At 45.7% G+C, this 21,501-nt stretch overlaps 1 protein-coding gene across 1 annotated transcript in view; it reads left to right on the forward strand.

Annotated features, from left to right (window-relative positions):
- syne1a (spectrin repeat containing, nuclear envelope 1a) overlaps window positions 1-21,501 on the forward strand; it is a 140,391-nt gene that overhangs the window by 20,470 nt on the left and 98,420 nt on the right. Inside the window, exons 3-20 of the mRNA XM_076013543.1 lie at window positions 3,338-3,399; window positions 8,293-8,388; window positions 8,959-9,042; window positions 11,537-11,629; window positions 12,200-12,381; window positions 12,501-12,697; window positions 13,207-13,319; window positions 15,737-15,844; window positions 16,282-16,419; window positions 16,880-17,044; window positions 17,148-17,260; window positions 17,372-17,540; window positions 17,721-17,817; window positions 19,396-19,601; window positions 19,985-20,149; window positions 20,293-20,445; window positions 20,548-20,691; window positions 20,967-21,143. Coding sequence (XP_075869658.1) covers window positions 3,338-3,399; window positions 8,293-8,388; window positions 8,959-9,042; window positions 11,537-11,629; window positions 12,200-12,381; window positions 12,501-12,697; window positions 13,207-13,319; window positions 15,737-15,844; window positions 16,282-16,419; window positions 16,880-17,044; window positions 17,148-17,260; window positions 17,372-17,540; window positions 17,721-17,817; window positions 19,396-19,601; window positions 19,985-20,149; window positions 20,293-20,445; window positions 20,548-20,691; window positions 20,967-21,143 — 2,462 coding nt within the window. The remainder of the gene's footprint in view (window positions 1-3,337; window positions 3,400-8,292; window positions 8,389-8,958; window positions 9,043-11,536; window positions 11,630-12,199; window positions 12,382-12,500; window positions 12,698-13,206; window positions 13,320-15,736; window positions 15,845-16,281; window positions 16,420-16,879; window positions 17,045-17,147; window positions 17,261-17,371; window positions 17,541-17,720; window positions 17,818-19,395; window positions 19,602-19,984; window positions 20,150-20,292; window positions 20,446-20,547; window positions 20,692-20,966; window positions 21,144-21,501) is intronic.

Genomic DNA, 21,501 nt, shown 5'->3' on the forward strand with positions numbered 1-21,501 from the left:
ACGGGGACGCAGGACGGCCAGACTTAGGATAAAGGAAAACGGGCTCCGGGCAGGTGCAACAGTTTCCAGCCCCCCCCCCCCCCTTTTAGTGAGACAGCAAGGGCAGGAGCAAGGGCAAGTGCATCGTCTCCCTCCTTCGCCCCTTGCCGGCTGCCGCTGGATGTTCCCGTCGCCGTCCCCCCACCGTGAGAACAGGTGGCGATCGAGGAATTCTCTCCCGGGCACAGGATGGCGCTGCGAGCGGCGGGCGAAGGCTCCCCGAAAAAGAACACACCCCTGAACCTGGTGACAGGGTTCTACCGCTACCTGCGTGGTGAGTGTGCAGTGTGAGAAACAGAGGGGCAGGTGTGTGTGTGTGTGTGTGTGTGTGTGTGTGTGTGTGTGTGTGTGTGTGTGTGTGTGTGTGTGTGTGTGTGTGTTTTCGGTGATGCAGCATGGCACCGCAGTGTGAAAACTGCATGCGCTGTGTGCATCATTTTGTGCCCTGCGTTTCCCTCGTTGACTGTTGACTGTAAACCTTCGCCGAGCTGTGACTTCACCGCAGCAGGTGAAGTCTCTGTGTGTGTGTGTGTGTGTGTGTGTGTGTGTGTGTGTGTCACAGCCCAGCAGGTGGACTGTCAGATGTTTGATTTCTAATCTCTCTGTTTGACCCCGTGGCGGGATGCCCGTCTGTGTCTCCTCTGGGTCTGGAGGCAGACAGTCTGAGTGGCATGCAGTCTGAAAAAAGACAAGATTCCACGGCAGTAGAGGCGTAACTCTGACATGTGGAATTTTTTTTATCCCCATTGCATTCACTGAAGGAGGAAGACAGAGTCGCTGATCTTTGATACGTATGCACAAGTTTGCAGATTTGCCTCACATTTGGTGATTTTTAAAGCAGATTTTGGAGGGTTAATTTAGGTTTTGTGTGTTTGTGTGTGTGTGTGTGTGTGTGTGTGTGTGCGCGCGCGCGCGATATCACTCGTGTCACACCCCAGCAGCAGCCTGGACGGTTCTCTGGCTTCTGCAACGTCTGGTTGCGGCGAGTGTGCTGTTTCGCGCACGTTCGATGGACGCTTGCACGCGTGTGCGAGCCAGTGCGCTGTTGTGCGCGCGCAGTTCAAAGTCACCTCGTCCCTGAAGCCGGCAAGGCTGGCACCGCGCTGGTGCAGACGCGCTCTCGGCCGCCACGCCGATGGTGGGGAGTCGGGGGGGGGGGGCGCGGGGGGGGGGGGGGGGTGTGGTATCTTTCCCTCTCCCATCCAATATGACTGGCTATCAATATTTGATTACAGCCGGAACCAATCATGAGATTAATTTCGAGAAGGTGGCGCTTGCCCAGTGGCACGTATGACTATGTGGGAATGTCTCTGCATTATGTATGGATACACACTACACACCCACACCCACACACACACACACACACCCACCCTTGATGCTTGCACCTGCCCACCGCCACCTACTGACACACTAACCGACTTGAGTGTAATCAAACCGTCAGCATATCTTATGTTGCTGCAGCGCGAGCCGGTGCCAGACGTCCCTCCACCGTTTGAAACCTGCACACATTCCAAACGCCGTGCACCAAGTTGGCTGCGGAATTTGTGTTTTGTGCATTGGCAACGCTTCCAAAAATCCTTTGAGTGCCTGCGTCAATCTGGGAAAGGACCCATCGGAAGGTGTTCGTACAGCGGAGGCAAACTTGGAAGGTTATCACGTGAACTGTCTGTCTTTCTGTCGGCACTCTTAGATCTATTAGAGCACATCAGTCAGACCTTTTTTTTTTTTATATACCAGTTCAGCCCAGCCCCAGATTTACTGGCCTTTATCATTTCACCAAAAGACCATAAGTGAAAAATATACAATAGAAATATTTGTTATGAACCACGTTTCAGATCACAGTCGTCCTGTCAGCCGTTTTAAAGCACTTTACTTTTGGATTCCGGTCTATGAGGAAAGTTTTTGGGCCCATGGGATTTTTTTTCATGCAGTACCTTGAGTGGCCACTGGGAAAAACCGGCACGCGGCCACATTGCCAGTCCTGTATCCAATTCTTATAATACATCCATGGTTCAGCCACATTGCCAAAAAGGCTTCCTATTGGTGTGAGTGGTGACATCAGCCTTGCGTCATCACCCAGTGGCGAGAATTGGTATTGCTGGTTTCAGCTAAACTCTTGCTTAAGCCACTGAGGAGTTAATGTGAAGCATTGCGCTAATCAAGACTCACCTTTACTGCCTGTCTTAGTTCTTCTTTTGATGTTACAAAAAAATGTCTGATACACGCAGTTCTGATAAAACTGCAACTCCATCTACGATTTGTCGTGTGAGCAGCAGCTACCTTTGCATTCATTTCCTGTTTATCTTGTTTCTCTGTCTCTGGTGTTTCATGCCACAGTTTTACCAGAGTGAAAATGTAGCTGATTGGTTAGAGGAGCCTAAAACTATTTATTTATTTGTTTATTTAATGGATCCCCATTAGCTAACGTCTAGGGGACTGCTAGTCTTCCTGGGGTCCCAATCACGCTTTTTTTTTTTTAAGGTTGGCAAGATGGATCAGTGATAATTTAGAAATGTAATCTTCTCACAACAAACATGGTGAGTTACGCTGCGAAAGTATTGTGCTTTCAATAAAAAAGCTCTTTAGGACATATTTATTCCAAAAACTACATCAGTATTTGCTTTTGTCTCTGCAAGTGCCAGTGTTTGCACTTTGCGCTTGCTTCCACATTTGCATTATTGTTTTTGCCTGATTTATGTCTCCCTCCCATTTAATTTAGTGGCTTTTTAGGCAACATCTTCCACAGACATCTATGCTATTGATTGTGCTTTTGCCTAATTAAATTTGTCTCCGTTCAGACCAGTGGCATCCCCTCCCCCTTTTATGTAGGTAAATCTGCAAATTCAGATTAAGGTTGTTGGATCGTTATTCCACGAGGCAGTGTTCTTGCCAGGAATTGCGAGCCTGCAATGATCCAGACTTTTTTATAAACCGAGGTAGAGGTCATCGTATCGGAATAAAAAAAATAAAAAAAATCACAGCTCTTCCATCATCCAAAGGTCATTGTCGAGAGCAGGATTTTCTGTCCACACTAAGGGGAGTCCAGCTCGTGAAAATGACATTTTCAAATGTCAAACGCTCTCAAATTTTATCATCATTATCTATTATTTGCCATGTCTGTCTTCGTGCGCGTTACAAAACAATATCAAAGGTAAATTACCGGTGCTTTGAAGCCGCGCGCTCCAGATCGGCTCAGATGACAATAAACAATGAAAAGATTGTGCATTGTTTAGTTTTTTTTTGGTTTTTTTGTTGTTTTTTTTGCATGCGACTGACGCTGTGAGCCTCTGATTTACAGATGAGCAGGAGGCCGTGCAGAAAAGGACATTCACAAAATGGATCAACTCCCACTTGGCAAAGGTAAGAGAGCCTGTCTCTACTCCCACTGCTAACTGCCAGCCATTGTATTGTCCCTGAACACAAACACAGGCCCCGGTGTTTGTTGGTGTTGGAAAACTTCCCCACCCCGCCGCTTCCAGTTGTGTTGCTCCTCCATGCCTCATGTGACTTGGCTCCCAAAAAACCCTGCCGAGCTGGTCATGGGACTGACTGTGCCAGCTAAGACCTCGCACACGCTCATTCTTTCTCGCATGCCTTTCTTATCCCCCCCCCCAACCCCCCCTTATTTTGTCAGGTCTCATAGCTTGTAGCAAGGATTTACTCTGACTCCAGTTATTACATTCACATTACTGCATCGTGTGATACATATCCGTTTTTTATCCCCCCTGCCGGCCACTGTTTGTAATTTACACTCTTTATCTCAATGTGGGCCAATTTAGATTGCTTGGGATAAGATTTTTCTGTTCATGTATTGCTCCCAATTTACCCCTGGGATACATCATATTTTAAATTCATACCAGACAATAAAATTTGACGGAGGTGCTTAGAGTGGGATCATTGTTTGTATTTATTTACCGCAGTCTAAACAGAATGTCAGAAATGTGTGTAGACAAGGCTAATATGGCAAAGTCCGACACAATTAAGTGCTATTTCATATCTGTGACATTCCTCTCAAGGATTCCCATCTGATTAGGACAGCTGTGGGGGCCTTGAACCGCTGTGATGCGGAGCAGAAAATTCATTTGAAAGGCACCCTAGTGGGAATAAACCTTGACGTAACATAAACCATCATGTCTCGGGATCGTGCCAGCAGAAAATTACACACACACACACACACACACACTCACGGGCCAACACTTGAATGGCCCGAATTTCTGATAGGGTTTAAGGTTGGCACATAGTTTATTTATTAAGTCATCACCATGCAGCAGAGGGGTTGTGTAGTGATATGTAATAGGAAACAAAGCAGTGGGAAAAAGCAACTGCAATTCTGGATTTGAGAACTCCAAAAACCCGAAAACCGAAGCGCGACACAACAATGTGGCCTCATAAAGATTCAGAAAAACTCATTGCAATCCATTACACTGACTCTAATTACGTGATTCACTTCATCAATAGATCAGTCATACTGTCCCGGTTCCTTCCAGGCGTGATACGATTGTTTGTTCCCCACGCCGCACTCTACCTATTTGATCAAATTAGCCGATGCCATTTTTCACACACCATTACGAAAGGGCTTGACTCTCTCAAGTTGCGCCTGACGTTGCCATAGTGACACTGATCGTCCAGTGGTTGTCTTCAGAAATGTCTCGGTCTCTGGCCCTCGCTCAGATTTTCCTCTGATGGGTAAAGCCAAAATGTCAAATCAGCAGGCTGGGGAGATTCTTTCCCCCCCCCTTTTTTTCAATCAAGGAGAGGGACTTAGGTGAGCCACTTGAAAATACCAACTGCCAAAACGGTATACCGTTAGGAATAATGAAAAAAAGCAATAAAAACAACTCTGAGTGTTCAAAACGACACGTCAGGCAAAAAGGCAAAAGATGTGTGCGGGAGACAGACAGGGGGATCAGGAGAGGGGAGAGGCTTTAACAGTTGGTTTAGCTCGGCTCTCCGAAGGATAGATCATGCCCTCGGCTATGCAGATGATTAGGCCACTCCAGTTATCACAGGTCTTTAATTCAGTGCCTCAAGGAATGTGATTAATCGTTAGGTGAGTTGAGACATGGCATGAGGGCTTCCTTTCTCTTCTGACTCCCCAACCAACCCCCCATTTTTTACCTTTTTTTCCACTCCACAGGTACAACAAAAGGGGTCTTATACGAGCTCCGACAATGACTTTCTATTAGAGAGTGCATTGGATCTGGTAATTTATACAGACGATTAATGACTCTCGTTTCATGAAGCAGCTCGCCAGGTTAGGGCACCGGTTAGAGACCGAAAATGTGAGGCAAGCGTGGCAGAGTGGTGGAGTGTTCAGAGTCCGGAGAGCGAAAATTATTGCCAGGGATGATACAATTTCATTTTTTTTTTTTTTTTTTATGGAAGAGTTGCAGGCTTCAAAGTTGCATCCCAGAATGCCGTAGAGAGAGAGAGAGAGAAAAAAAGAGGCATTTCAGTGAGCGGCCACCAAGTTTCAATTTTGACAAATCCTCTCTGAGAGGGTTAAAGCTTAATTGCGCGGCGGCCGTTGCGAGCAGCGAGGCTCTCATCCTCGCGCCGCCACTCTCCACGCAAACAGCTTTGGTAAAGCAATCACTGAAGCAAGTGTTCTTGGAGATTACAGCACCAGTAAAGTGACTCCCCCCACCCACCACCACCACCGCCTCCCCCTTGCCTTCGCACCACCCTCATAAACTCCCATCCCTCTTCTTTGAGGGGCAGAGAGGTTGGATGGATGTCATCTCATTTAAATGCAGCACCAGAAGCATTTTAACTGCAAGGGGGATTTTCTATTTTTTTCCCGGTAATTTCCCAACTTTCGATTTTCAAACTGAGCTTGTGACCTTGGATTTTCTTCTCCGCTGTGCATAGTCGCAGTCAGTCTCCCTCTTATTTCCTTGCATTCCCTCAAATGCACTCGTCTGGATTGTCCAAAGGGGATAAATCCCACCAACTATCGTCGTGACCCCTCTTAGCCTTTTTTGTTGCCGCTGGCTTGACTTTTCCGTTATTTATTGCTGCAGCTAGTTTCTTAAAAACCTTTATTTAGCTCATCTGTTGAAAAGCCCATCTAACATGTTGGGAAGGGAGTGCAAAATTGAACCACCTGCCAATGACTCAATCAATCACTGGACCAATTAGACTTTTATTGCCAGAAATGCAGGTTGGTAACAGTAGAAGACTTTCTATTGATTCAAATGATTAAAATACAAATGTCAACACCCCCAAATTGCTGTGCAAAAACATTTTTTCACCGATAAAAGCCATTCTTTGTTCTTGCAAAAATGCCATTCAGTTCAGGTTGAACTGCTCCCAGTGCTGCATCTCTGCTAATCGCACCACCAGGACCAAATTTGGTGGAAGATGCAAGATTTAGGACCTTGGCAATCCAGCTGCCATACATGGTCAAATAAATGAATAGAGTTTCTGAGAATTTGTTTTTTGAAGAAAAATTGCAAAGACAAAGTTATCCTGTAATTATTGCGAGATCAAGTGCTTTGGTAAATGTAGAGATGATTTCAAATAGAATGTGTGCCCTGTCAATTTACTGCATCAGCATTCAAAGCTTTGAAATGCAGCTCTAAGTCCTCACAGACAGACAGTTATTGTCTGGGCCATTCCCTGTGAAGCCTTGACTTCCTTCAGCCAAAAGAATCCGCAAGGGACAAAGTTTATTTTTGATCAGACCTAAGTTTAATAATAGCTTTTCTGACAAAATGAGTATGTGCGCCTCCAAAAGATCTCAAAGATAATGGACATCTGGTGTCCGTATTGCAATTCAAAGTGAAATCCTTCAGTGTCCTCTTTGTCTCTGCCCCTCCCACCGTCTTCCATGCTGTTGATCTATCCCAGTCCAACGTGTCAAGTGCATCGGGGGAATAACATGAGAGCGCCGACAGACGCACGTCCCGAAACTCCTCTGCTCACAATCAATTAAGGCCCAGACACTCGTATGTAATTAGCTCATTAAGCCCTTGATTTATTTTTTTTTAGCTCATGCAGCTGAGCAAAGGAAGTGGGTATGACTTTCTTATTTTGCAATTAGCCCGAAATTTCCTCATTAGCTTTAGGATTTTAATGAACAAATAGGTAAATTCAGCTTCAATTAGCCTATGGTTTAATTTATGCTTTTGAAGTGACGACTCCGAGTAAGTGTTTCTTCCCTCACTTTCGGATAGGGCCACAAGTGCCGACAGTGTATTCTAATATCCAAGCCATGAAATGACATTAGAGGAGGGATTAGCGGCGAGAGCGACTGTAGTTGCTAATTAATTTTGAAAGACGTGAGGTTTGTGTCGCCTTTCTTTTTTTTTGTGTGTGTGCGCCTTCGATCATTTTCCCCGCTGCCTCCCGCTCGCTACTCAATTATACCCCTCTCATGAATCCCCAACGTCGTGGGGGTTCTGCGTGCTCCTCTCCGCTACCCCACCCTCCCTTCCCTCCGCTAGCATGTGCTAGCGCCGACGCACGCGCGCACGCACACACACACACGCAGTCGTCTCCTCGGCCGCCTCCCCTTTTCTCCACCACTCCCCCTGCTAATCTTCCTGTGAATGGTGTGCTCGTCTGAATGCTCCTAAAACCTCTCCTCGGCTGCGGCATGTGACTGTGCTTTAGGAGAAATCCTTGATGTGCGCTGCCGGGGAAAAGAAATAGAGATATGTGGATTTCCCCGAGTCTGGAAGTCTGTGTCAGGTCAGGGAAGGAAGAGGGATACAGTTTGAAATCATCAGCATATTTTAGGATTTGGGGGGACCCCATTCAGAGCCCGCTGAGCCCCTTCTTATAGCTGACTTCAGCTGTCAGTAATATTTGGCACCACCAAACTCTTTTAGGGGACACAGGGATTTTTCTTTTTTGATGAGGATTTCCTTTATCCATGTTCACAAGTTTAAATTAACATCTTACACTGTTATGCATTTTATTTTTTGGGGGGCTTCTTTAGGCACGGTGCCGCTTACAGGCGGATAAAGTTCAAAAGTACTTTTTGCCCCGATGGTTCACGTATTTTTCTGGGGTATTAAGACTTAAATCCTGGGCTTGTTGCATTCCTGGAATGCTGAGACGGCTTTGTGTGAGTTTATGGCATGCAGTGTTTATGTCAACAGCCAGTTGCTAAGCTTAGCTAATTATGCCCAGGTACCAGACTATTAGTTTTCCAGTAAATCTTAAATCTTAGTTATCCCGTTTTGCATAATATCTCAAATGCATTTCACAACGAAGTGCTGAGGGTTGGTTTGCTTCGTCTTCCAGCGCGTCCCACCCCTAGTGGTGACAGACCTATTTGAGGACATCAAGGATGGCGTGATACTACTGGCCCTTCTGGAAGTCCTCTCCGGCCAAAAACTGGTAAGTTTTACACTCAAATTTGAGCGCGAACAGTCAAATGAGCGAATCTTTGGTCTACACCAGTTTATTCCATTGCCTAAACTGGTGCCTGATGACTTTGCTGAGCTGCGGTTGCAATGCACCGCGTGTGAAGCGAGCTCTCCCGACATTGGGAGAGGCTCATTGATCGGCTTGTATTGGGGTGTTTGAACGGAATCGAAAATCCCAGATTAACAAGCGCGGATCATTGCTCGGATTCGCACGCACATTACAGGCCAAAACAAGTGCACACATCTACACACGTACACATCTTGAGGATTTGACTCTGCCAATATTGCCCGAGGGCGACTTTGTTAACGTCCTATTGATCTGATGTTTATTTTCAAACAAAGCTCTGATTCGACCCCCACAGCTCTGATTTGTTTAATTCCATTCTGCTCCATCTTTATGTTTTTGAAATATCTTTTTCACCTTTATTAGCAATGGTGGCGTTGCCGTTGCTATTTTGCACATGTACATTGTTCATCCCGGCTTTTTCTTTTCTCCGCTCCAAAAAAAACAACAACCCTTTGTTCCCTCTTTCCCCTCCAGCCCTGTGAGCAGGGTAAGAAGCTAAAGAGGATCCACTGGGTTGCCAACATCGGTACGGCTCTCAACTTCCTCGAGGGCCGGAAGGTAAGAGTTCACCGCCTTCTCATCCTCCTTTTGTTTTTTTTCCCCCTCCCTTTTTCTACCCCCTCTCTCTGCCGTCCTCTGTGCTCAGCTGCTGCCTCGTGGCTATAAACAACAAATCCTGACCCCGCGTGACCTCTTTCCTCCCCACCATCTCCACCGACACCACACTGCCCACCCTCCACCTCCCCACCCCCGCACCCTCATTCAACATTTATTACTTCAGCAAAACCTGTACACATTTGTTGTCCAAAAGAAAAAGCGAAAACAAGTTAGCTTGTTTCGTATTTACCAGATTGGTCTTTGTCTATTCGGTTGACTGCCAGCAAAAATAAACATGACTGTACTAAATGTATCACTCCCTCGCACTGTGTATCTTGAAATGAGAGTTATTAACGGTCTCCAGTTTTCTTCCTTCCATCTGTTGTCCTCACATTAACTACATCAGATGATTCCCTTCCCCCTTTGTCTTTGCATCAGAAATCTAATCAATGTGGATTTTTGCAGTCATCTTACTCCATCGCGAAATACAGCAAAACTGTCTGAGAACTGCTCCGAGCTCGTCCTTGGATATACATATATAAAGTTGTGAGCATTAGCTGGCGTCTGCAGGGACATCGATATGTCTTCCCCCAAGTGTGACAGGGTTAAAACCGTAAATCCCACATCAGTAATCTGCAGTCTGGAGACGAGACGTCAGTGGGCACTTTGCCGCTGTGTGTGTGTGTGTGTGTGTGTGTGTGTGTGTGTGTGGAGTTCACCAATCTTCATGTGTGTGAATTATTAAATGTAAATACTCTCCATGGGAGAATGTGACGAACGTCTAGACAAGAATTACTTTTTTTTCGTGCACATTTTTCTTGGTCACCTCCACATCGCAGACATGAGCATGCACACGTTTTTTTTTTTTTACATTTCTACATTTCGTGTCACCCAGATCTGCCAACAGTAATATAATTGCTCATTTTCCTGATTAAATGTTTGATGTTGCATCAATATTAATGCGTCTGTATCGAAATTTGCAGCTTACGACGTACTAATACGTCCCGTTCAATTAGAGGTTTCTCTCAATACGCATGAAATCATAGTCTGACTCGCCAATGCGACACATTTCCCAAATATGCTGGATTTATTTCACATATCCATCTGGCGAGGAGGGAGTTGTGACACCAGAAGTGTCTCACTGCCATGTGGTCATTTGTGAACAAAATCTTTGCAAAAGTCGCTTTGGGGCTGAAGTAAAAAATGCCTTCATCGTAATTTCCTGGTCCTTTTCGAATGTAAAAAACATTTTTTTGGCTCACATAAAACTGCTGCTGCTCTACATGCTCATCTCTTCTGCAGCAACTCGGCTCGCTCTCGAAGGCAGCTCGCAGCTGTTCCTTCCCCCTTTGGTACCGCTGAAAGGGTGCTGATTGGTTATTGAGCGCCAAGGCCGGCTCAATACGCTTGAGATTGGAGCTTTTGCGAGAAGAAAAAGCAAGATTTCAGACTTTTCATCTGAGAAAAGGCAGCTGCGGCGCGCGGCTGATGAGAGGATGCTAATTCTGATTTTGGATTGGACTCAGTGCAGCTCTGACGTCTTTCAACGACTTTCAGTGTGAGCTGTCGTGTTCACCAGCTCACCTACGGCACTCTTGAATGCCACTGTGCGGCGTAACAACGTTCCTCGCCTCATGTTGTGGCGTTGAGCGACTCGGGACGACCTGCTGGGTTTTCTAATATGAAAACCGCGCATTGCATTTCTCCTTATCGGCCTCTAACCCCCACGGCTGCACGCGCCACTCTGGCCTGCTCCAGATCTTTCCTTGATGATCTGTTGTGCTACACTCGTGTGTAACACAGCCCTCTCTTTTGATTCGAGGCTATTTTATCGCATCACTTCAGACGCACCTCTCAGTTTTTCTTTCTTCTTCATCATCATCATCTCGTCCGTCCCTCTTCTCATCCCCTCCGCTCTCTGTATTGCCTACCTGTCAATCTCAGCTGGGTGTAATCCCAGTCGCCTGGGCAGTGTTGATAGATCTCGCCTCCCCTCCTCTCCGCGAGCCACTCCAGTTATCTCGCCTCGGCGACGCTTCCAGTATCCGCTATCTCACAGTCAATGAGGTGCTGCCTCTCCAATCAAACACATTCAGAGTGTCTCTAACTGCTCTCCTTGCTTCTTCCTCCTCCTTTATCTGCCCCCCCGCCCGCCTCCAGTCTGCCTACAGAGGATCTCCGGTCAGTATTCATGCTGTAGCCCCTCTTATTTGTTCACTGCATGGAATAGATGTGGTCTGATCGCAGCATCCCGCCAGTCCTGAGGATTATGCTCACGCTGTATATTGTTAATTTTGTGTAAACACATGTCTGGGAGCAGATAGAAAGATGGTCTGGACTTAATCCGCATGTCTGAGATTACAAAAAGGCAATACCGGGAGTTTTATTGCGATCTGAGTCGGGATTGCGCTCTTTTAACGCACTAAAATATCAGATATTATTATTTCTGACCCAGATCAAGCTGGTGAACATTAACTCCACGGATATTGTGGATGGACGGCCAGCGATTGTGCTGGGCTTGATGTGGACCATCATACTCTATTTCCAGGTAAGCGTTTGATTTCCATGAATCCCAACACCTATGAAAGTGATGTAGGCCGATGCACCAAGCCAATGCATTATACACGACCAGTCCAAAGTTTGGACACGCCCTCTTTATATCTAAATTCTTCAAAATAGCCACCTTTCATAAAAAGCATATTTAGAGTTATTTAATGTTTTTAAATGCTGCACAATTAAATATATATTTTGCTCATATATTTGATGTCTTCAGTGTCGAAAGATAAAAAAAAAACAAATTGCATGAGTGACTGGTAGTGTACATAATAAAAAAAAAAAAAGATTTTTCAAAACAAAAGTACGCAAACTAAACGAGTATAACAAGTGTAACAGCACTAAATATGTCATTTTTTTTAAAGACAACATGTTTTCATTTTTTGTTCGAAACTACCACCAAAAATAAAGCCAAAACAGGGGAAGCGCCGGCACCAAAGCAATAAAAGAACTCCCTCATGTCTAAGTGAAGAGCTTCTCTCCTCTTATAATTATGCTACAAAAGAAAACGGGGCCTTTGTTGCGCTCGGCAGCCTTCACTCTGTTGTGTTTCTATCCTATTCAGATTGAGGAGCTGACCAGTAGCCTGCCAGCACTCCAGGCCATATACAACAGCACCTCTTCACTGGACAGCTCCACCAGCAGCACAGAGACCACCAGCCCACCTGTCAAAAGGAAACCCCCTCCTCCCCTGCAGGGTGGCGCCAGAAAGGCCCTGCTCAGATGGGTCCAGCACAACGCAACCAAGTATAGAACAGCTACAGCAGCTTCTTTTAATCAGAATACTGGACAAATCCGGCAGAAATATCAATTTTCTATTGTATTTTTTTTTTTTTTAACATATTTTAATGCTCTGCTCCTTCCAGACGTCTGGGAATTGCAGTAAAGGACTTTGGCCCCAGCTGGCGGACGGGGTTGGCATTCTTTGCAGTCATCCACGCCCTTCGGCCCAACGTTGTCGACATGGAGCGGGTATGCGGGAGGCCAAACAAAGAAAATCTGCAGGAGGCCTTCCTATTGGCGGAGACGGAGCTTGGCATTCCGCAGCTTCTTGACCCTGACGGTGAATTTCCATTCTCATAGCCACATTCTCACACACGGTCGAGTTGAGGGGTCGGCAGCTAAAACAGGAGACTTGTTGTAAAAACACTTCGTCTTAACCACTGGAATCGCTCTTGATCGTAGCTGTTCCCTTTTATTCAAGCGGCTGATTCCAGTCGTGTCTCATCTATGGCGGCATCAGATGTGCACCTCAGTGCCATCCAAACGCCATTTGCCCCACTTCACGCCTGCCCTTCACTGTGAACCCTGACAAATCCAGCCTGACACCAGAATAATTAAGGTCCATTAAGGCGTGAGATTCACCATGGTGGAATCTCAAAATTAGCGCTGGTCCTAGACTTTTTTTTCAATACACAATACATACATTTTCGGGAATAAATTAATATTATGGTTTTCAATTTGATTTTGCCGTTCCTGCGACTGCCTGTCAATTTTTCCGTGACAAGAAACGACATGCGGTTGGCCGGAACCTGGTAGATGGTGTGATTGATTCAGTTTGTCCCTCCGTAGATGTTGACGTAGACAAGCCGGATGAGAAATCCATCATGACGTACGTTGCCCAGTTTCTGAGGCATCACCCCGACCGAAAGCAGAGCGACTTGGACGGGCAGCAAGATGAAGAGGTAACCGGCTGTCACTCCACTCTTTGTCTGCAAAGGCCGTCCATTGTCCTCGTTCGTAACCCGAGCTGCCACTGCTAGCGTGCCAAACCCCATTCATTTGTGGAGATGTCACTATGTCTTTGCTTTATTGTTGTCGGCGTAAAATTCATGTCATGATCGGAGCTCTCTAAAGACGTCTCCTGGCAAATCAGATGGAGCTTTTTCAAAATTGAACTTGATCTCATGCATCTACCAGAAGATAAAGACCCAATAGAAGTCATTTGGAAGTTCAATAATTGGAAGCTTTTTGATCAGTTTGAAACATTCAGTCCGTCACATTGAGGTGGACCAGTCATATTTGTTGTCATACTGCATACTGCATACTCCGATGCAAGTCAAGTGTAAAGCTGAACATTGTTGTTCGTCAAGAAGAGCTGCTAGTTCTGAGAGTTCCGATAAGCTGCCCTGCGCCACTGTCCAGAAGCAGCTAATGCTTAAACTCTTTTGCTGTTCTGTGTGCTTATGGGCTAGCAAGCCTAATGACAACAACACACGTGTCTATCTTGTGTCTATCTTGTTGAACTATCGACAAATATGACATAATTCTGAACTCGCTCCGACTTCTGAGGTAAATGGAATGCACCTGCTCAATTGCCTCCTGATTGTATCACTGCTCCATCAAAACTGATTGGTTAATCTATTGCAGCTATAGATTTTTCTTTCTATTGACGGTTGGCATGTAAGATTCCAGAGCATAAGTCTAATTGATACACTTGCTGTGCAAAGGTTGACTTAAGTGGTTGTCAGATAATTAATGACATGCTCCCAGAAACAAGAAGCAACTGCTTCGGCAAAATAAGCTAAATAAGTCACATTAAGTTCAATTGTTTCTTTAATTCGTATGACCTTAAACCAAAATTTGCCATTAACGAAAATGTACTAAAGTCTTTGTAAAAAAAAAGCTGCATTCAACACTGTGGGGAACTTCCTCAAACTAACAAGCAAACAAACAAACTAGTGGTACTTGTACTGATCAGCGTGTGTGTTGTCCATGTCCCTGTTGCACACCTCTCTTTGTTTCTCTCCTCGTCTGTCTGTCTGTCCACTGTTTCCCTGTGCTTGTCGTGCTGGCCTCTCTCCTTCAGCAGGCTCTTGCTCCTCGTGATATAGAGGAAATGTTGGAGGTAGGTCATACTGTGACTTCCTGGGGGGGTGGGAGGGGGTGTAGGCTCCCCTCTATTATACCTGAATAGAATTTATAATTGCCATGCTCGCGCCAGACATAAGAATCGGTTTCATATTTATTTAATCTGTCACTGGTTTTGGATTAAAGTATCGCGAATTTGCGGACATTGCGCTGGGGAGAGATTAAGCATTGTTGGATTTTTTTATTTTTTTATTCTCATGCCAAAACATAGCACGCACGCTAATCCCAGTCGTTTATCGTAACACGATTTGATATTCCTGCCGCGGGGTTTTCCGATAACAAAAGGAAGTCCGGTATAATAAGACATGATATTACCATTTATTAATGTTACCACCTAGCGCTATGTCTCCTGGTTCCATTAGCATGACAATGAAAGCCCCTGGCGTCGGCGCTGCGCAGGGATACAGTGTGTTTGATGGAAAGCTTGTAAATAGAGGTTGACTAGTTTTAAGGTTAAAGATGTCAGGGGCTGAAAAATCGACTGTTGTGCGATTTATTTACAGTTTTCTTTTCAACCCAGCATTTATTACACCTTTTTTGAAGTCCATCACTTTTCACAACTGTTTTGTCTTTGTCAACCATTGCTGTTTATATGCACTCAGAATTTTTTTTCTGTTGAACAAAAGTCAATTGGCTCTCGTGTTTTCACGCCAAAATAAAACAACAAAAAGACAAAAAATCATGTGCTGCTGTGAGCGATAACAACAATAAAGATGATGAGCTCCAGTTGTTTCAAGTGTGTTTGACTGTTGTGGAGATGAAAGTTTGCCATCCACACTGGAGCTGAGAGAATAAAGTAATAAAACCGAAGGGGAGAGCTCCCCAAATTAAGCCCACCAGCTTTGAAGCAGCATAATGTTGTCATCACGGTTACTTAAAATCCATTGAAATGTTAGCGGGGGGTCTCAGCCAAAGTACCCCGTTTAAGCTGAGTGTTTCTGGCAGCTGTGGGTTTTGACGTTTTTGTCCTACAGGGAGACGCGGAGGATTAGGAGGAACACATGTTTAACGGCACACGCCCTCTTTTTCCTCCCTTCCTCCATCTCCATCCGTTTCTCCATCAACTGCTCCGACGTCTTTCCTTCCCTTCATCTTCTTGTTTTCCTCCATCTTTCACTCTCGTCTTCTTTTTTCCCCCTCCTTTCCCCTTTTGTACTTCCCACCGTCCGTTTCTGTCTCTCCAACCACCACCACCACTGCTCCTCCTTCCCTTCCATCCCGGCCCCACCAGAGAGAGCAGCGAAAGAGCCTGAGGGACCTCAAAATGTGGCTCGACCAGCTGGAGAGAGATGCTGTACAGGCCCAAGAGACTGAAGGCAATCTCGCTCAACAGTACCAGGTTGGTGTGTGTGTGTGTGTGTGTGTGTGTGTGTGTGTGTGTGTGTGTGTGCGTGCGCGTCTGGGTGGACGTGCACTTTAGAACTGGCCACTCGGCGCGCAGACAGTCCCTATTATCAGCTTAATCAGTGGCTTTACACCGAGGGGATCAGACGGCAGCCGTTCATATTTTCAGTCAGTCTGGCTTATTGCAGCAAGCCTCGGGATGTTTTCCATATTCAGCAGCAAGTGGGATATCCCTCTTTTTGCTTTGCACTTGCGGGGGGCGGGGGGAACGTGGGTGGATCCTAAGCCAGACACAAGCAAGGCATGATGGGTAATCAGCCACAGGTTTTGCCTGGGATCACCGGGGATGATAAAAACAATATGAACGTCTTCCGGCTCCTGCGTGTGCTCATTGTGGTTTTTGTTCCTCGAGTCACGCCGTTTTCCCTACAGGTGTTCAAGGGCGTGCGCGTCCAGGCGGAGATGGGGAGGAGGCAGGTGGAGGGAGCCTTGCAGTCCACTCAGAAGGACGGGATACTGACTGTGGACCAGGCTCTGGTCAAGCAGGCCTGGGAGCGGGTCTCCAACACGGTGAGAGGGGCAAGAGTGAAGTTGGGTTTGGTGATGACCATTTACTGTTGCTCCAAACACCAGCAGACCACTCGGGTTTTTGCAGACAGAAAAGCTTCATCGTAAACTACAAAGGAGAAGGATGCTGACAACAGAATAAACAGATTTCAAAATAAAATGGGAAATACAGAACAATCCGGTTGGCCCAATTAAATGTGACAAGATGCAGGATTTGTTCAGTCCCCTTCCTGTTTCCTTTCAAATGAAACATTTTGAAACAAACATTTTTCAGATGGATAAACTCATTTTTTATGTAGCATGTAAACAAATAATGCAACCCGTCAACGATCAAGAATTTCTCTAGACTAACAATGTTAATTTTGTCTTCATTGATTGTCTTCATTTAATTGTTTGAACAAAAGAAAATAAGAGCAAATCAAGAATTTCTTTGTTGATAAGAAACCCATATTTCTTACTGCAGCTCCTGGATTGGCACCTTCACCTGGACAGGTCTCTGCCAGCCCCCCTGGATGCAGTGGGCACCTGGCTGCATGAGGCCGAAGGAGCTCTGAGACAGGAGTTTGTCATCCAGCATGCGCACGAGGCGACGGCGCACACTGTCCACAAAGCTCTGGAGCAGCACAAGGTTTGCAGATTCCCACTGATTGTTGTCTCGCATTCAGGACAGTGTTGAATTCTGTATTCATTACAACACATATATTTGTGTCTTTTTGTATGAAACTATTTAGGATGTTTTAAAGAACCTGAAGAGCCACCAGCAGATCCTTCAGAGGATCCACAAAGACAGAAGCGTGGATGGCGTCCCAGTTCCCCCAGACCAGCTCCAGGACATGGCTGAGAGGTAAATGAGCAGCGAAAGTCAAAGTATTTTGTCTTTTCAAAGCGATCCTACCTCATCTTTTGTTCGTGCTTTGCCTCTAACGCATTTTTCTGTAAACAATTACTTTCCCAGGATGAACTTTGTCTCCACATCTTGTAGCCTCCATTTGGCAAAAATGGAGTTCTTGGAGAACAAACACAAAATGCAGGCCTTTCTCGGCCAAGCAGAGTTCAAGATCAAATCGTGGATTATAAAGTATGGCAGACAAGAGTCTGTGGATTTGATGCTCCGCGATTATGCTGTAAGCTCAGGTTTAGTCTTTTCTCTTTTATGTCTTTCTAACACACGTACGAAATGTGCAAAAACAATTTGTGTTATATTTTCAATCCAAACTTTTTACAACATTGCAACAGTTTTTGACAACATCTTCAGTTAAAACATATCATGGGTAACATTATTCTCTTTGTTGTGTCTTCATCAGTCGTTTGTGGAGGAGCAACATTTCTTTGAGACTTACGAGATGTCCTTCCAGTCCCTGAAGCAGTCGGCCGAGGCCTTTGTCAGTGCCGACAGCACAGGTTTGCACAGTCACGATTCACTATGCAGTCTGGATGAGCTTGGTTGACCACCTTTTATCAATTGCAAGCTGTACATTTTTGCATCTTCATATTCTCTAACAACCAGATTTCTCACATGAAACAATCAAGATATTACAATTTTCTCACTGTCTAATGAAATGCATTTAAAAAACCCAAAACTCAAAGTTAACTTGGTGCTTAGAAACGACCAACACTTGCCTGGTGACATACTGCAAAATATTTTACCTCATAAATATTTTAAAATTATTTTTCCACATTCTTTTTCCCTGTTGAAATGTTGCAACAGCCTGATATCAGTAGTTTGTTCACAATTGCGACCGTTCGACCAAACAGGAAGTAGCGTCGTGAGTAGATATCTTTGTGTGTGTCTCACCCCTGTTCTCGTCCAAACCCTTGTTGCGCTTTTGGCTATGTGCTTTGAATATCTTAACCTTCAACAACTTAATAAAGAAGCCGTTTTCTTCCCCTGGCAGCGCCTCAGTTTACTCCTGGTACGAGAAGAGGGCCCGCAGCCCTCACCTAATTGAGGCTCCTGCAGTCCCCGGTCCTCAGTGGGGAATACGACCCCAATTGCCAGTTAGAGGGTTTGCTCCATTTCTGCGCGTCTCTCTGGGCTCGAACAGCGAGGCTCGCTGGTTCCGCTAAGTTTTGGGGTTGTGTTTGCTTCAGGCCATGCAGAGCAGGCAAGTGAGATGCAGCGGGAAATCAGGGCATTTGAGGCTTGATCAGCGGACCACACAAATGAAGACTCTCCCCCGCCGGCCATCCCTGCAACATGAACCTTTCTGCTAGCTTAAACCCCAAAATCTAAAGAGGGATTTGAGGCGACGGAGGAATGAGAGAATAAGAGGACAACTTGATTATTGATCTATTTGCTCATCTGCGCAGTCACATCTGCACTCGTTGCGTATGTAGTGCAGGACTTTGGAGACCAGAGCCTTTTTTTTATGAAGGAAATAGAGCACACAAGTAAATATACTTCATCCCTGTGTGATGCAATAAGGTTTTGAGGTCAGAGAGTTTCCTGCAGAGGCATGCGGCTCAGCATCAGGCTGCTGGTGCCGCCTGTGCCTCTGTGGATATATGTCCCACATGTAACATCGCACAGAGTGTCATTCACACATGTACGTGTAACTACCGCAATGCTAATTAGCGATTCTAGTTGTATACTTTAAAGGTCCGATATACTATTTTATTTATCTTACATCTCAAGAGTGGTGCAGCCTCACATGATTGATAATCCAGAGAAAGCTATAGCAATAAATCATAGACAATCCAAGTCTAGTTGAATACATCTCTGCTCTTGACAAGCTACAAATCAATACGAACAAATGCAAATTAGTCATTTTGAAGCATTTTTTTATGATTTGGATTTGTCTGAGCAAAGGAATAAAAATTAATTACCACGGATAAGCCAAGGTCTAGTTTGTCTATCATGTTAATTTAATCTCATAATGACCATTTTGTCATCACTATTATGTTTGAAGCAAATGAACACTAACAGCGATTCCAGTTGTGTCTTTGTCAAAGTCGACCTCTACTCTCATTCGCCATCAGCGGACGAGGGCGACGCCGGCGTGCGGAGGTTCCTGCGGGAGGTCGTCACCCAGTGGAGGAGCCTGTCCATGGAGGTGCGCAGCGTGAGGAGCATGCTGGAGGAGGTGCTGTCCAACTGGGAGAAGTACAGCTCCACCGTGGCTTCCTTGCAGGCCTGGCTGGAGGACGCCGAGGAGGCGCTGGACAAGCCGGAAAACGTGCGACGGGTACGAGGGTGACGTCTCTCCACACCATTTGATCTTGATCCTATTAGTAGTCTTCACTCAGTCAACTGCCTGAATGATCTCATAGACTCCCAGCAAGTCACCCAGGGTGTTCCAGTTGTCACATCGCCATGGTTACCGCAAATTTTCATCCCCACCAAGGATTAGACAGCTAATTACCCCAGTTTTGTCCCCGTCTTTGTTTCTCTCTTTCAATACCTCCCTTTGTTTCTTCATAAAGTAGACGCCTTTGTTTCCGACTCTCATTCTTTATTTTCGTCATTCTTTGTTTTCACTTAATTTTTTTGCCGCGTCTCTCTTACTGCTTGACGTTCCGTCTGCTCATCTCGGGTGGGGGGTACGCTTTTGATCTGTCAATCTTCCAGGAGTTCTTCAAGAATCTCGGCCACTGGGTGGATCAGCACGCCGCCATGAACGATGCCGGGAGTTTCCTCATCGAGACGTGTGACGACACGGTGTCGCTGGAGCTCAAGCAGCAGCTCCTGCTGATGAACGGCCGATGGAGGGAGCTCTTCCTCCAAGTCAAACAAGTAAAGAGCTCAATTCTATTGTCAAAATAATACAAACTATAATTGCAGCAGTGAACAAGATATGATACTAGTGCAGTACAGTTTGAGCTGGAGGTCATATTTCTGACTTCAGCAACCTTGTTTGTACTGTTCCCTTGCTGCAGTATGCTTGCGTGAGCGAGACGGAGAAGTGGAGAAAAGATCACCTGAAGGCCGTGTCTGCCCTTAAAGAGCTCCTGGACACAGCCGAGGCAAAGCTCAATACTCCCATCCAGATGTCTTTCCTCAACCTTCGATCCTTCCTGCAGGACGTGGAGGTGGGAATCCATGCAGGCTTCTGAGCTTCTGAGGAAGGGGCGCTCATCATCATCAGCCCGACTGCGATTGACCCCTTCCTTCGTGTTCACGTGTCATTTCAGATTACCAGGCAAAAGGTTGCCGCCATGGAGACACAGTACAAGTTGGCCGCCCGCAGTGCTCAGCTCCTAGCTAAGGATGCGCCGCAGGACGAGGCCGCCAGGGTCATGGCAACAATAGCCACTGCCAAGAGTCAGCTGAGCAAGGCGAGTGCCGCTTCGGTCGGAAGAACTGAACAACAAAGGAATTATTATTGTCCTGTCCAATTTTTCCTCGAGTATAAGAAACACAATAAATATCATTAAGTTACATTAAGAGCAGGGTAAAAAATTTGTAATTAGTTTGCGATTAATCGTGACTTAACTCAGGACACTATGCGATTAATTATGATTATAAATTTTAATCGACCGACAGCCCTAGTCTTATAGATTATCTTATCTATCTTAACTTTCTGAATCGGCCAAAATGATCTGTCCTCCAGGTGAGAGAACGATGCCCGACCTTCGTGCGGGAGTGTCACGCCCTTCTGCCGCTGCTGGAGGAGATGGAGAAGCACGTCACAGCTTTCTACCAAGCCCTGGAGCGGGCCAGTCGCATCACCGCTACTGCCAGAGATCTTGAAACACAAAGCCAGAGCCAGCAGAAACAGAAGTGGCAGGTGAGAAACGATGACACAAAAGTTTGACTAGTTATATGGCCAATGAGTGTAAGTCAAGCCGCCAGGATTTTTTTTAAACGACTGGAAGACCACAACTGAAAAATCTTCACCTGAAGGATTTGCTGTGAATCGTGTTTCAGGTCACAGTTGTCCTGTCAGCTGTTTTAAAGGCATATATTTTTGTATTAGCGGCCTTTGGAAAAAATTATTTTTGGGCCCATGGGGATTTTTTGGCTGCAGTACCTCAAGTGGCCACTGGGAAAAAATTGGTGCGCTGCCATATTGGCAGTCCGGCATCCAGTTCTTATAATACATCCATGGTGTAAGTTGTGTCTACGACTAAAAACACACCATGGTT

The sequence above is a fragment of the Nelusetta ayraudi genome, unplaced genomic scaffold (genome assembly GCF_046127955.1).
Source record: "Nelusetta ayraudi isolate G7.1 ecotype Tasmania unplaced genomic scaffold, CSIRO-AGI_Nayr_v1 ptg000151l, whole genome shotgun sequence".
Lineage (NCBI taxonomy): Eukaryota > Metazoa > Chordata > Actinopteri > Tetraodontiformes > Monacanthidae > Nelusetta > Nelusetta ayraudi.